General features: G+C 32.6%; 1 protein-coding gene across 1 annotated transcript in view; it reads right to left on the reverse strand.

Moving 5' to 3' along the window:
* LOC129216354 (uncharacterized) overlaps window positions 1–11487 on the reverse strand; it is a 59329-nt gene extending 47842 nt beyond the window's left edge. The window contains exons 1-2 of the mRNA XM_054850570.1: window positions 11385–11487; window positions 9852–10012 (exon numbers count right to left, since the gene is read on the reverse strand). Coding sequence (XP_054706545.1) covers window positions 9852–10012; window positions 11385–11487 — 264 coding nt within the window. The remainder of the gene's footprint in view (window positions 1–9851; window positions 10013–11384) is intronic.
* Between the last annotated feature and the right edge of the window lie 3794 nt (window positions 11488–15281).

Here is a 15281-nt window from a genome sequence, read left to right on the forward strand (position 1 = left end):
AAGTCACTAGCATCATTAATTTGGCGTAAAAGGAAGTCATGTGATGCACACATAAGCTCGTTTTGGTTCGTGGCCCCCTGTACTATATTGCACGTGTCTGTGCCTCCCCCCACATGTGTACATTTTGTGTTTATACATTGTTCTCGAGTTCCCGCTGTAAATTTACGGGTGGAAAACCGAAGGATACATTACTTATTTATAGAGATAGTAGAGGACCCGACAGACGTTGTTCTGTTTAAACTTTGTAAATTAAAAAGTTTAAAAAATTCAATAAACTATCAAGTGTTTGAATAGTTCTGTTGAAAAAAATAAAAAAATATTTTAAGCTGCTATGGTGTCAGAATGCGTATATTTATTACAACTTGATTTATCTAATGCCCACTGCGCAGTTGTTTTATTAATTATTTTTTCACCCGTACTTGATGATTTGTTCCTTCAGCCATACTCAAAAGATAAAAAGCTGTCCTCAGATATTGAGTAAAAATCTGACTACCCATCTAGAACAGATAATCCCGCTGCAACGTCCCCCATATGAAAAAGAATGAAACAATCAAAAAGATATCGTTAACAAAAATGATAAAGGTAAAACAGTTGCCTGAATAAGCGAAAATCACTGCCCCCCCCCCCTCCCGATGTAAAACAAACACATTCTTGAACTAAAATGACTAAACACTCTTTAAAAACCATAAAGAATTCTTTGAATTTGAAATATTTCGCCGAATAAACAAAAAATGCAATAAATTACAGTAACAGTAGCTTTAAAATTTAAACAAATGATCAAGCAACTCTATTGTTTATAGCCAAAGTCGCCAAGCCACCACGTTACTCTAATCCAGCCGATCAGTGAGCGAAACCAACTCCGACCGATTAGCGGACAGAGAGATATCCAGCGGCAGAGAGACTTTCAGCTTTATTATTAGTAAAGATAAAGAAAGATAAAGAAAAAAAAATTAATTTGAATTCCGAAACTTTGAATTCAAATTATGTTTTCCGCAATCACGAGTTGCGACAAGACTCTACTGGTTCGAGTTATTGTTTCTAGAAATGGCTCCCCCGCCCAAGCATGTCCCTCCTCCTGGGTGCTTACGTGTATATAGTTATGTGCGTGTGTGTGTAGGCTTACGTGTGTGCACGTAGGCGTGTGTATGTGTGTAAAGGCGTGCGCGCGTAGGCGACTGTGTATGCGCATGCGTGTGTAGGACATGGACGCCACCGCCCAGCAAAAGTGGATTCCGGGGGACAGTGCTCAGGACCAGCCGCGCCGCCGCCGGTGGACGGTGGTGCTGCAGGCCTGGTCCAAGCTGAAAAAGGAACCGGAACATCAAGGACTGTCAAGTGAGAACAATAAGCAATCATGATTGCTCAAAAAAAAAAGGTAACACAGGGGAAGTTTGTTGCATCAATAACAGGCTGTTTAAGGAGATGCAAAGAGAAAAACTAAGATCTCTTTCATTTATTTTTTTGCTATTGAATTTATTTTTATTTTCCTTTTATATTGCATATTTATTTTTATTAAATTTATTTGCTTTGTATTTATTTATTTTTGAAACGAGTGCCGAGATGTATTTTCCATTTTTGTTACAATTGTTTAACTTATAAGTTTTATTTCTCTAATCATATTTTGTAATTTAATGCATGACAAGTCATGTCTTAAGCACTTAAGTTACAATTTCGATAAAGATGAGAAAGTAGCAGAATGAAAAATGTGTAAACTAAATGTGTTTAAGTTAAGGATAAAGTGTTTGAGCAAAAGTGGGCTTATAATCTATCGACGGTTTGGGAAGTGTCATGACCCTCCCCTTGTATACCCCTATTCAATGCCAAATATCAATTGCGTGGATAACAAAATAATTTAAAAATAGAATGACCAAGTATTTTGAATTCGGTTCAAACAGAATTGTCGACGAAACCAAAGTATTATTAATGAATTTTTTTTTATTTTTTCGCTAATATTTTAGGTATTTCGAGGCATATTTGTTAGAACATGTTAATGACTTTTTTAATGCATATAATGAAATTGATATAGGGATCTTCAGTGGCCAAGAGGTCAAAAGCACTTGCTCCCACAGTTACTTGTGCCTGTGTGTTTTATTTTTGTTTTCTACAAAGATAAAAAGCATTCCAAAAATGTTACACTTTAAATTAAGAAAGCTTCCAACTTTAAATACTTTGGTACATAAATGAGCAGAATCAAGCACAATAGGAGGGGAGGGGGGATAGCAAGTTTCATGTGGTCCTCATGTGCAAAATTTTGGTTCATCTTTATCTGTATCTTTTTACTAATAATAAAGCTGAATGTCCCTCTGTCCGGATCTCTGTCTGTCAGGATCCCTGTGACGCGTATAGCGCCTAGACCGTTCGGCCGATTTTCATGAAATTTGGCACAATGTTAGCTTGTACCATGGAGGTGTGCACCTCGAAGCGATTTTTCGAAAATTCGATGTGGTTCTTTTTCCAATCTAATTTTAAGAACAAAAATATCATTTAGATGGACGAGTAAATTACGAAATTATCATAACGTGGATTAGTAACATGCGTACAAGCCAATTGGCGAGAAAATTCACCAAAATTTTTTTGTAAATATACAGGCGAACCAAAAGACCTTTTAATTTTCTATTACGGGCAAAGCCGTGCGTGTATCACTAGTGTGTAATAAATACTCTTAAAAGTGATTAAAATTGTTTAATTTTTGTTTTGTACGTACAGGAACGCAAAATATTCTGTTTTTCAGGTCAAACAAATTACGAGTGCAATGCAAATACAAATTTAAATGTTTTAACAAATTTTATTGATCAAAAAGAAGGAAAATATTAAGTTTTTTGAATCGAACTCAAAATCTAGACTCTCGATTGCAGCGGGACACATCAATTCTTCTGTTTATTTTGACTTTTTATAGTTTGCTTCTCCCATTTTAATATGCTTTTATTAGCTTCACCTGTATGTATGTATGTATGTATGTATGTATGTATGTATCTTGTAACGGAATCTTGCAGCTCAAATTTCGCCCACTTCCTGCGATCGGATTCTTTAGAAATTTGGCACGCGACCTCAGACCGGATGACAATGCAATATTCTACAATCAAATTAATTAATTAACTCTTTTAATTGTTAGTTTCCTCCTATTTTAATCAATATTTTGGCATAAATCCAACAATGTGAAAAAGGAAAAATTTAAAAAAATACATTAAAAAATGCTCGCAAAAATTATTTAAAAATATCTACAAAAACCTTTAATTTTTCTGCATCAGACAAAATTTGTTCCAATGCTCCAAGGTAATTAGAACATGAAATATAATTGTTTTTAACTAATTTCATGCCAAAATTTAGGTGAGCCTTCAATTGGAAATTCATTGCTGATCAGACCATTGTTGAACAAAACTTTTATTCAAATGCATCTCAAATTTTCAAAGCAATATAAATATGATTTCATCAAACATACATCGATGACTCACATCAGTAGCTTCCCATCGGAGTGCCCTTGTCTTAACTTTAAGATATTACCTCGAACTCGTTTTATAAATAATTTCGTCGTCTGATAATTCTCCAACATAAGACTAAAAAAACAGAAAAATAAAATAATAGTTTAAAAAACTAAAAAAACACGCTTTCGTAGCAAAATGAACTAAAAAGCGAAAAATAATCTTTGAAAGATAGTAGTTGACCAATCACTTAATTTTAATGCAATACAAAAAAGCGTGGGGGGCTTCTTATCAATTGCTTGAATTTCTTCCATTTGTTGTCCAAGCAAAATTGTAAATAGACAGCACCCCACGCTTTTTTGTATTACATTAAAATTAAATGATTGGTCAACTACTATCTTCCAAAGATTATTTTTCGCTTTTTAGTTCATTTTGCTACGAAAGCGTGTTTTTTTAGTTTTTTAAACTATTATTTTTTCAAATATCTTCTTTACTAATAATAAAGCTGAAAGTTCCTTTGTCTGTCCGGATCTCTGTCTGTCAGGATCCCTGTGACGCGCATAGCGCCTAGACCGTTCGGCCGATTTTCATGAAATTTGGCATAAAGTTAGTTTGTACCATGGGAGTGTGCACCTCGAAGCGATTTTTCGAAAATTCGATGTGGTTCTTTTTCCAATCCAATTTTAAGAACAAAAATATCATAAGATGGACAAGTAAATTACGAAATTATCATAACGTGGAACCGTAACATGCATACAAGCCAATTGGCGAGAAAATTCACCATACATTATTTGTAAATATACAGACGAACCAAAAGACCTTTTAATTTTTTATTACGGGCAAAGCTGTGCGGGTACCACTAGTTCTTAATACATTTCTTTAAGACGTAGCATAATGTTTTGCTGATTTAGTAAAAAGTTTGCTATTTAATTTTTATTGCTTCGCGATCGATCGCTACAATATTTTACAGAAGTTGATGAGGTTTGAGATACTTCTATATCGCCGACTACTACATTGCTTAAAATTTTTTATTCTATCAAGATTTCCCTTCAATTTTCACTGTGAGGTGGGCGACACATTCGATAGATTGAATGAATTGGAAATTATTTTTAAAATTCCCACTCCTCTTAATTTTGTACTAGGGGGCTCACTCCCTGCTCCATTTGTTCGCCAACCTCCGCTCGCCAGTTGTGGCGCGTGACAACTGATGATTTTAATGCTTACTCCTTGGTGTCCTCGGGACATACAGGGTTCGTGATATCCTCAGGACTGGATGTCCAGCCCAAAGCGGAATGGCTTTCCCTGGATGTTCTATATTCAACGAGATCAGCTTAGACCTGAGACATTCCTAATCCAGAGGAGATTGGGTTAAAGACGCACAGATAAATGCGTAGTTACCTAAAAATTTATTTCTCGTTAAAAAAAAAAAAAAAATCTGTCTACGAAACTTTGATTTATTTTGAATCTTAATATAACTTTCTTGAATTTTCAAAGATCTCTTCTACTTGAATTTATTTTTCTTTTACTTTGTATATTAATTGGGTAAAAAAAAAATTGAACTATAAGTTAAATAAATATTTTTGTGCAAAAAGTAAAATAAGAAATAACAACGCCAAATAGCACACTTTGCAGATTACTGCAGATACTTGTTTCGCCGTTGCAATGAATGTCCTTTTCAATGCAAAAGAAATGTGCTTATAGATGAAAAAACATCCGAAAAAAAGATTGGATATTTTTTTGTGGGATATTTTTTCATCCAAAAGCTAATTTCTTTTGCATTGAAAAAGGCGTTCATTGTAACGCCGAAACACGTGTCTGCAGTAACCTGCAATTCAGTCTGACGTGGTTATGTATTTATATATTTTTTACAAACAAATTATGTTTTGGAAATGCTCCAACACGTGCTTCATCGAATGCACTACGTGCTTGAAGTTTTAATATTTTTGCCTCCTGTATTGTTTTTAATTATTTTGGAAAATGGAACTAATTTTAACATACGCTACTTTACGTTCACTTATTTTATTTCTTTATTTTAATGATTATTCTAAGGCTTAAAGTTAATTTTAGTTCTTTTAAATTTATAAGTATAGTTTACTTATTTTGCATAGAAGAGTATATTTTAAGCAATCTTAATTTTTCATTTGTTTACAAAATAACATATTTAAAATTATATCCGTATTTTAAATTAATTCTTATGCGATCATTTTACCCTACCTCAAGTTTGAAAGGGGCCCCAATGTCAAAGAAATGAACGGAAGAATACAAGTAGACCGTGAAAAACATTTTGAGAGAGGAGCCCCAAACTTTTTGTATAGGACCTTGAAAATGAAAGCCATATCAATTAAAATTAAATTAGAAACATCATAAAACATGATTTTTTATTACCAAATTCAATTCAATATTTCATGAACGAAAGACCAGACTTTTGTTTAAAATATGTTTTGATAATTGGCCTATTAGTGCAACTTTTTTGGCACAGATTGATTTGATCAAGACGAAAAACTGTGAACTTTAAATTAAAAAATTCTCAGTAGTTCACAACGTTATTTTATTTATTTATTTATTTATTTGTTAGTTTGCATAAACTCAGAGCATTAATTAAAAAAAGCGTTGGAAGTAAAGGGGCATGTAGAAAAATTATTTTGTTTAGTTTCAGTTTTTGATAACCCACTCCAAACGTATTTGTGCTTTAGATTTTAGTCAAATTTCGGGACTCTATGGCATTATGAAGACACACATCGCGCTTAATCAGCGTACCGTTAGATAGATTTTCAAAATGAATAGAACAGCAGGAAGAGAGTGTAACTTGAGTTTCAAGCTTCCGTAAATACTCGAGATAACATCTGGGATCAATTAAGTTTTGTTATCCTTGTTGCGGGAACCGATACCGGTGGTTAGTATCAGGGCTGCGGAGTCGGAAGGAAAATGGCCGAATCCAACCCCGACTCGCCCTTCAGGGGAAGGGGGAAAACCTCTAAACAGAGATTAAAATATTAATTATTTTTTATGAAAATTTCGCAATTTGCTTTTTATTGTAAACCTAAAACGCATACAACGTTAGAAATTCAATTTAAAAATCAAATTTTCCAATAGTTACGAGTTAAAAAGTGAGAAGACTTAACAATCCCTTTTTAAAAAAATTGAAAAGGATTACCTGTAATTTGCCCCCTTTTAATGTTTAACAAATAGATATTGATCAAATCGTGTGCTTTCAATTTTTGAAAGCTGTAACTTGAGAGAAAAAAGCTTTTTTTCTAAATCCAAGTTCTAGAGGGGGGGGGGGGGAAGGTTGCCCCGGGGGTGACACCCATCTGCTAGATGACACCCAAAGTTAATTTCAGAGTTTATAACAAATATAAGTACTTTAATTCTGAAAATTTTCGCGAATATATTTTAAATTATATTTCATCAATAAAATTTCAACGAAAATAGGGCACATATACGTCAGGAGCTAATTTTACACAAAATGCGGCGGTATACAAATTTGTACGAATAGCTTTTACTATACCTATATTTCTTCTTCGCTAAATTTTTAATTTAAATTTTATTGGCTCTGGTTGCTTTAGAATTAATTTTAATATGAAAATATTAAGATTAACTGCAATTATTGAGTGTTGCAATCAAGAAATCATTTACGCTTATTTTGTTCCATGCTTTTTAGTGAGAACCAAGCTTATAGAAATAGTCTTAATAAAGAAAAACACATTAGATTATTTCATCGAATGTTTTGGATTCGTGCTTTCGCGCCAGAACTTCTTTGAATTTGCCGATCACCCTTAAACGTTTCAACCTTAGCTACGGGCCTCGATTTACTAGTTTGTTACATTTCTTTTACTATTTTATAACTGAGATCGAACAAAACACTATATTTCTATTTTTATTTGAAAGTGATTACTTGAAAATGTTAGGCAACAAAACCGTTTGCTGACAGTTGCTATTAGTTAAGCTGAAAAGCAAGCAAACTAGGGGACTGCTACAGAAAGTTCGGTAAGCACTCAAGCTAGCTGATTGCCATAATGGCAGTTATTTTCTCATTAGTATCTTTTTATACATGGGCAATTCTACGATAACGGACGTATCATTCACAACATAAAACAGGCCTCATAAACAAAAATTATGTTAAATATTTGTTTTATTGCATGATATTATTTAAAGACATATCGCTAACTTCTTATTAATATTCTGGTTTTTCTTAATCAATAAAAATTTTTAATTAATTTCATTTTTTTTAGTGCCAGTAACGGACGTATCTCACAAATGGAATTTAAAAACACAGTTTTAGTAATCCAAAATTTTCTGAAACTATATACAGTGACTCTCAAAAGTGTTCGTACACCTACGATTTTCAATGAAATAGGCCATTATCCATTGGTTAGAATTAATATTTCGGAATAGGTATTTTATTATAAGATCTATGATCTATTTTTAACAAAACTACATGAAAATTTTTAATAAAACATTAAAACATAATTTTTAAAAAATCAAAAACCAAAAATTGCTGGAAATTTTATCTCACTAAAGTCTTTGTACACTTTGAAAAAATGTCAAAAAATTAGTAAATAATCTAACTTTTTACAAAGTTATTATTTAGTAGAACATCATGCAGTATCAACAAGAGCTTTGAAACGTCTGGGAATAGATTTCATTGTTTTTTCTTTCTTTTTTTGCGTAATTTCTGAGTAAGTGTTCAACCCCAGTTTGAGTCTTACTGTTTCTAGTACTATCTTCGTTTCAAAGCTGTATTTTCGTAATCTAGCCCCCAGATATCTCTAAATATGTTACATTAAGTTCAAATCTGGAGATTGAGGGGGTATTTCTAAGCTTAAGGACAATTTTTGAGGCACCAAATGCAAACGTGTGCTTCTTATCGTTATCTCGATAAAAAACAAAGTTGTTTCCGATTACCAAATTTTGGGCTAATAGTTTAGAATTGCTTTTTAAAATATTTAAATGAACAGCATGATTCATTATTTAATCAAAAAATTCCAAATTTCCAAGTCCTGATGCTGTAATGCACCCTCACATTAAAACACTTTCACCGTCCTGATTAACTGATCCAACTAAGTTCTTCAGATTAAATTCCTCATTTTTTCTTTTATTTATAATTATACAACAATTTAACCCAAAATATTAAATTTATTTTCATCTATAAGTAAGACGTTGTTCCAAAACGTTTTGAGCTTATTTATCATTGATTTTGCGACGGAAAGCGTAAGCTTACTGTTATTCGCACGAACAAGAAAATTTCTGCAGGAAGAGGTCCCATTTAATCCAGTTAATCAGAGAACTTGGCGAACAATTTTAGGTGAAAATTAAACGTAAAATGTTTCATTCAATTCTGCAGAATTTTTTTCAGCACTCAAATGTGTATTTTTCATAATTTTTTTAACTGTAAACCTCCGATCACGCATTGTTAACTTTGCCAATTGACCTTTTCTTACCGTGTTTTCGATCCGATTCTTGTCTTTAAAGCATTTTATCAAGCACTTCACTATAGAATGGTATAAATTACCTAATTTAGAGACATTTCAAACCAATTTACCGCTACTGTGAGTAAACAATTCAAATTTCGAATGGTGTTTGTGGTGTTTTTCAAATACCAGTCATTTTAAAGTAATAAGCACAATATTAAGGAATAAATAAACAAAAAATTAAAGCCAAATGACTTTTAAGGGTCAACACAATGCAAAAATAATAAAAAAATGACATATGATAGTTTTAATCATGAATTTATTCGAAAAAATTTGAGTGTACGACGACTTTTGTGGCGTATTATTTCTCCGTCTCTTCATTTTTTGACAAATTTCAAAAATAAAATCTGGCAATATTTTTAAAAAAACTACTGAGTTTTATCCAGAATGGCATAAGAATGGTGTGAAAAAAAATTGGACTTCATATTCAAATTCAGTTTTGCGTTATTTTGGTTTTACTACAAAATTTCAAGGTGTACGAACACTTTTGGGAGCCACTGTATGTAAGAAATTTTTTAATGAACTATTTTAAACAACAAAAGTATGTTAATTTTAAGTATACATGTAAAATATCTATTAATTTGAAAATTACTTGTTATTTTTTTTAAAATATAACAGTAACGGACGTATCACAGATGTAACGGACGCATCATTTCTGAAAACTTACTCTTGTAATTAAAGTCTTTTTTATTTTGAAGAATAAAATTCAATCAATTCTTATTTTATGTTCATAAACACATTTATTACAATTACTTATTACAATTTAAGTACTAATTAAAGCAATTGCAATTAGTTAAGGTATTTAAATTTTATAACGTGAAAAATTGAACTTAAAGGTAAGTCTTCCTCTGGTGTCAAATGAAGGTTCTGGGAGTAGTGATGTTGTTTCTTTGCGATCAACTTCTGAAACATCATTTGTTGACCAAACAAACTTTTCGCCAACTCTCTTAAGAAATTTCACTGTTAGTTTGGGACGTTGGTTGTCAGAAACTGTGACTTGACCAACAAAGTGATGTAGTTTCTTCTTTTCTGACACCAATTCAACTAAAACCCAATCTCCAAATGCAGCAGATTCTGTACTTTTACTTTGTGGCATGGTGCTTTCTACAGTTTCAGATTTTCCTGTTTGAAAATTAAATTTTGTTAGTGATTGGCTTCCTGATACAAGAGAGTGCCTGATACAGTACCTGCCATCAGCTTTAACACAGTGTATTGTATGAGTTGAAGGTATAGCTTGAATTCCAGTCCACCTATCTTCTAGTTCATCCACTGCTGCAAGAACTTTCGATTGTGGAACAAATATAACTGATGTTTTCTTGCATACAGCTACTGCACATTTGACGAAACTTTCTACATTATTAATCATATGTCTTCGTGCTTTAGTTTCCATTCAAACTTTATGTTTTAGCTCACCACCAATTCCATCCACTGGTCCCTTTCCATGAGAGGTGGCAAAGAAATGCCATGTACCTTTAACTCCCATATCTTCTTCCATAAAACTTACATTGCAAAAATTAAACCTTTGCTTAAAATGTTGCCCTGCTACATCAGTAAAAATATCAATTTTCTGAATGGTAAGACTATGCAAAAGAATGAAATTTTGAACAACTTCCCGAAGGAAATGTGCACAGCATATTTATCATGCTGCATGTAGTCAGAACACACAGCATGTGATTTTTTTATTGTTTTATGCCAGGTAACTACTGTGAAGATTGTTACTTGGTCATTAGACCTGTGTGGGCTTTGAACCTCATCTTGGTACCCAATTGTATAATTTACAGCAAAATCTACTTGAACCAAAGCTCTTGTTGGATCGTTTTTAATGTCAGTTTTTAATTTTGCATAGTAATTTGCCTGTTTATCTTTAACACAGCAATGAAAATAGAACTTGAGCAATAATTTCTTAAGTACACAAATTCCGTCATTTACAGTGCCTTCATGCAATACTTTAGAAATACGATTATTCTCCATTTTTTCCCATTGATACCATTTTATTTGCTCATACCTACTATCCTCTTCAATGATGCTTTTTTGGATATATCCTGTGTCTTCGTTTAAAGTTGTTTCATAAAATTCACTCTCAAAAAACTACAAATCTGCACGAACGGGGCAGTCATTTGTCATGCATTGTTCACTTTGAGTGTCACACATTAGTCTCTCTGCAAGTTCTCTTCCTTTATCGGGAAATGCAACCTTGCCAGATCTTAAGCATTTTAGAACAAGATCCACATTTGCATGTATCTGGCACACATACATTAGCAGGTGTTTCTGAAGACAAAAGTATGTGCGATGGTCTTAAGGATGTAAACTTTGATAATCCTATCTTCACATTTGGATTTTGGTTTTTAAGTAGTTCATGTGCTTCTGAAATGGTCATATACAGATTTTTTTTTTTTTTTTGAATTTTTTGCTTCTTGCAATCTTGTCTGATTATAATGCAATCTTTTCTCCTAGGAGCTTGTGAAATATCAACACTTTCAAAAAAATTGCTTACCAAAGCTATGGTGCTGAGCATTTGACTTGCCTCTCTCTGTAGGCTGATTGCTTGTCAGAGTATTTAATCCTGATGTGCTAGCTAGTTTCTCAATCACAGTCATTTTCTTTGTAGGGCTTTTGGGTAAAGATGAAATAACTTTTTTCATTGCTTTCCCTATAACTAGGGGACTATAAGTTGCTATGGGTTGGACTTCTTTTTTCAAGCAAGTTGATTTATTTGAAGCATGTGACTTTAGAACTCTTTCATAAGATCTTATACTGTCAATTTCTTTCTGGTGAGCTGTTCTTTTAGCTCTAGCAGTTTTCTTCCTTATCCTATCTTTCTCTAAAGCTGCTTTTCTTCTCTCCTCTGTCATATTTTCACGGTACAGTTTCATTTTCTCTTTTGCTGTTTTTGGTGCCATTTCAACATTTATTTAGGCCTAATAAAATATGCTTATTAGTTATTTTCTTGCCTCTGTTGAGACATTTCCAATCAAAAAGTTTTTCATCTTTTCAGATTTAGTAAGTTTTATTTGTAAAAGAAACCAATAACTAAAGATTTCCGAAACAAATACAACAGTTAAGAATGGTGCAACAAAATCAAACTGAAATAGTATGTTCTGGCCATCACGACACTTTCTTCTATATTTTTCTTTTCTTTTTTTTTTCTGATCCCTCCCCATGCTTGATGAGGAAGCAATATTCCCAACAAAAACAAAATTACACATGCAAAAACTTGACGACCATCCCAATGTCTGAATTATTGCAAAAGCAAAGCAAAGAGCGAAAATTGAAAGTTATTTTAAAAGCCTTGCTTGAATTAATTACAAATATTTTATTTGTTAACAAACATAAGATGGCTATTTTTATTCGCAAAAAAAAAAAAAAAAAAAAAAAATCAACACCTCTTGTAGCGATCGGCGTCAAAATTGAACCAAAGCCTGTTTACATATGGATTCACATATACAGTGGCTCCCAAAAGTGTTCGTACACCTACGACTTTCAATGAAATAGGACTCTATCCATTGGTTAGAATTAATATTTCTTAATAGGTATTTAATTATAAGATCTATGATCAATTTTCAACAAAACTAAATGAAAATTTTTTTTAAAAAATACTAAAACTTAATCTTTTAAAAATCAAAAACCAAAAAGTGCCGGTAATTTTATCTCACAAAAGTCTTCGTACACTTTAAAAAATTTCTATATATTATTGAATAATCTAACTCTTTATTAAGTTATTATTTAATAGAATATCATGCAGTATCAACAATACCTTTAAAACGTCTGGGAATAGATTTCATTCATTTTTCTTTCCTTTTTTTGCGTAATTTCTGAGTAAGTGTTCAACCACACTCCGAGTCTTACTGTTTCTCGCTCTATTCTCGTTTTCAAAGCCGTATTTTCGTAATCTAGCCTCAGATATATCTACATATGTTACATTAAGTTCAAATCTGGAGATTGAAGGGGTATTTTCTAAACTTTAGGACAATTTTTGAGGCACTAGACGCAAACGTTGAAACCCGTGGGCTTCTTATCGTTATCTTGATTTAAAAAAAAGTTGTTTCCGATAACCAAATTCTCGGCTAAGAGTTTAAAATTCATTTTTAAAGTATTTAAATGAACAGCATGATTCATTATTTCATCAAAAAATTCCAAACTACCAAGTCCTGGTGCTGATATGCACCCTCACACAAGAACACCTTCACTGTCCCTAATTAACTGCTCCAACTAAGTTCTTAAGATTAAGTTCCTAATTTTTTCTTCTATTTACAATTATACAACAATTTAACCAAAAATGTTAAATTCATTTCTATAGGTAAGTAAGACGTAATTCCAAAATGTTTTGAGCTTATTTATCATTGATTTTGCGACGAAAAGCGAAAGCTTTCTGTTTTTCTCACGGTCAAGAAAATTTCTGCGGGAAGAGTTCCCATTTAACCCAGGTAATCAGAGAACTTGGCGGACAATTTTTGGTGAAAATTAAGTGTAAAAAATTTTCATTTAACTCTGTAGAAACTTTTACAGCACTCAAATGTGTACTTTTCATAAATTTTTTAACTGTAAATCTTTGATCACGCTTTGTCAACTTCGCCGGTTGACCTTTTCTTACCTTGTTTTCGGTCCGATTATTTTCTTTAAAGCATTTTAACAAGCATTTTACTACAGAATGGAATAAATTAACTAGTTTAGAGACATTTCAAACCAATTTACTGCTAATATGAGGAAAAAATTCAAATTTCGAATCGTGTTTGTGGTTTTTAATAAATACCAGCCATTTTTAAAGTAATAAATACAATATTAAGGAATAAATAAACAAAAAAAAATATAGCCATATGACTTTTAAGGGTCAACACATTGCAAAAATAATAAAAAAACGACATGTGATAAATTTTAATCATGAATTTATTCGAAAATATTTGAGTGTACGAAGACTTTTGTGGCGTATTATTTCTGTCTCTTCGTTTATTGACCCGTTTCAAAAAGAAAATCCATCAATATTTTGAAAAAACTACAGGGTTTTATTTAGAATGACATAGGAATAATGTGAAAAAATATTGGACTTCATATTCGAATTCAGTTTTGCGTTATTTCGATTTTACTAAAAAAATTTCAAAGTGTACGAACACTTTTGGGAGCCACTGTATTCCAAATTTCAACCAGAACGTAGCATTACTTCTTGAGATAGGGCACTCACAATGGAAAAAAAGAACGGGTGATTGCGCTACCCCCTTCTTAGCTGTTGACACCATAAATAAAATCAGCTCTTATACCCACTAAGGGCTACTTGCCGATAAATTTTTCTTTCATTCCGTTCATTATTTCTTGAGATATACAGCAGTCACAATTGACGACAAAAAACGTTCTATTGCTGAACCCCCGTTTGAGTTATTGACACCAAAATTGAATCAGCACCTGTTCCTGTTAATGGCAACATATGAACCAAATTTTGTTTGATTCCGCCAGTTACTTTCTTAGGAATAACAAGCACGCGTAACTCAAAAAACGTCCCATTGCTCCACCCCCCCTTGGAGGAATTCGCGCCAAAAAACCATTGGGCACAAGTTCACATAGCGGCACATACGTGTACCAAATTTCTTTCGATTTCATGCGGTAGTTTTTGCTGTAGAGCGGCCACAAAAAACTGGTCACACACAGACGTGACACCCATACACACACACATACACACACACATACACAACATACACACACACACATACACAACATACACACACACAGACATACACACAGACAGACAGACATTTTCCAAAATTAGTCGAAATGGACTACAGTACACCTCAAAACATTCAAATCCGTCAAAATTCAAAAATTTGCACGAATCCAATACTTTCTTCTATATATTTAGATATAGTAGAAAGTAAAAAAGCGTCCTCAGATATTAAGTGTAAAAATCTAACTACCCATCTAGAACAAACGGGAAATCTCGCTGCAACATCCCCCATATGAAAAAGAACTGCATCACGTGTTTGAACCGTTCTGTTGAAAAAAATAAGTAAAATAAATGTTTTAAGCTGCTATAGTGTCAGAATGATTATATTTATTACAACTTGATTTATTTAATGCCCACTCAGCAGTTGTTTTATTAACTATTTTTTCTCCCGTACTTCATGGTTTGTTCCTTCAGCCATACTCAAAGGATAAAAAGCGTCCTCAAATATTAAGTGTAAACTAGTATGTTGTGGCCACCACGAAACTTTCTTCTATATTTTTCCTTTTTCTGATCCCTCCCCATGCTTGACGAGGAAGCAATATTCCCAACAAAAACAAAATTACACATGCAAAAACCTTGACGACCATCCCAATGTCTGAATTATTGTAAAAGCAAAGAGTGAAAATTGAAAGTTATTTCAAAAGCCTTGCTTGAATTAATTACAAATATTTTATTTGTTAA

Source organism: Uloborus diversus, chromosome 1 (assembly GCF_026930045.1).
Source record: "Uloborus diversus isolate 005 chromosome 1, Udiv.v.3.1, whole genome shotgun sequence".
Taxonomy (NCBI): domain Eukaryota; kingdom Metazoa; phylum Arthropoda; class Arachnida; order Araneae; family Uloboridae; genus Uloborus; species Uloborus diversus.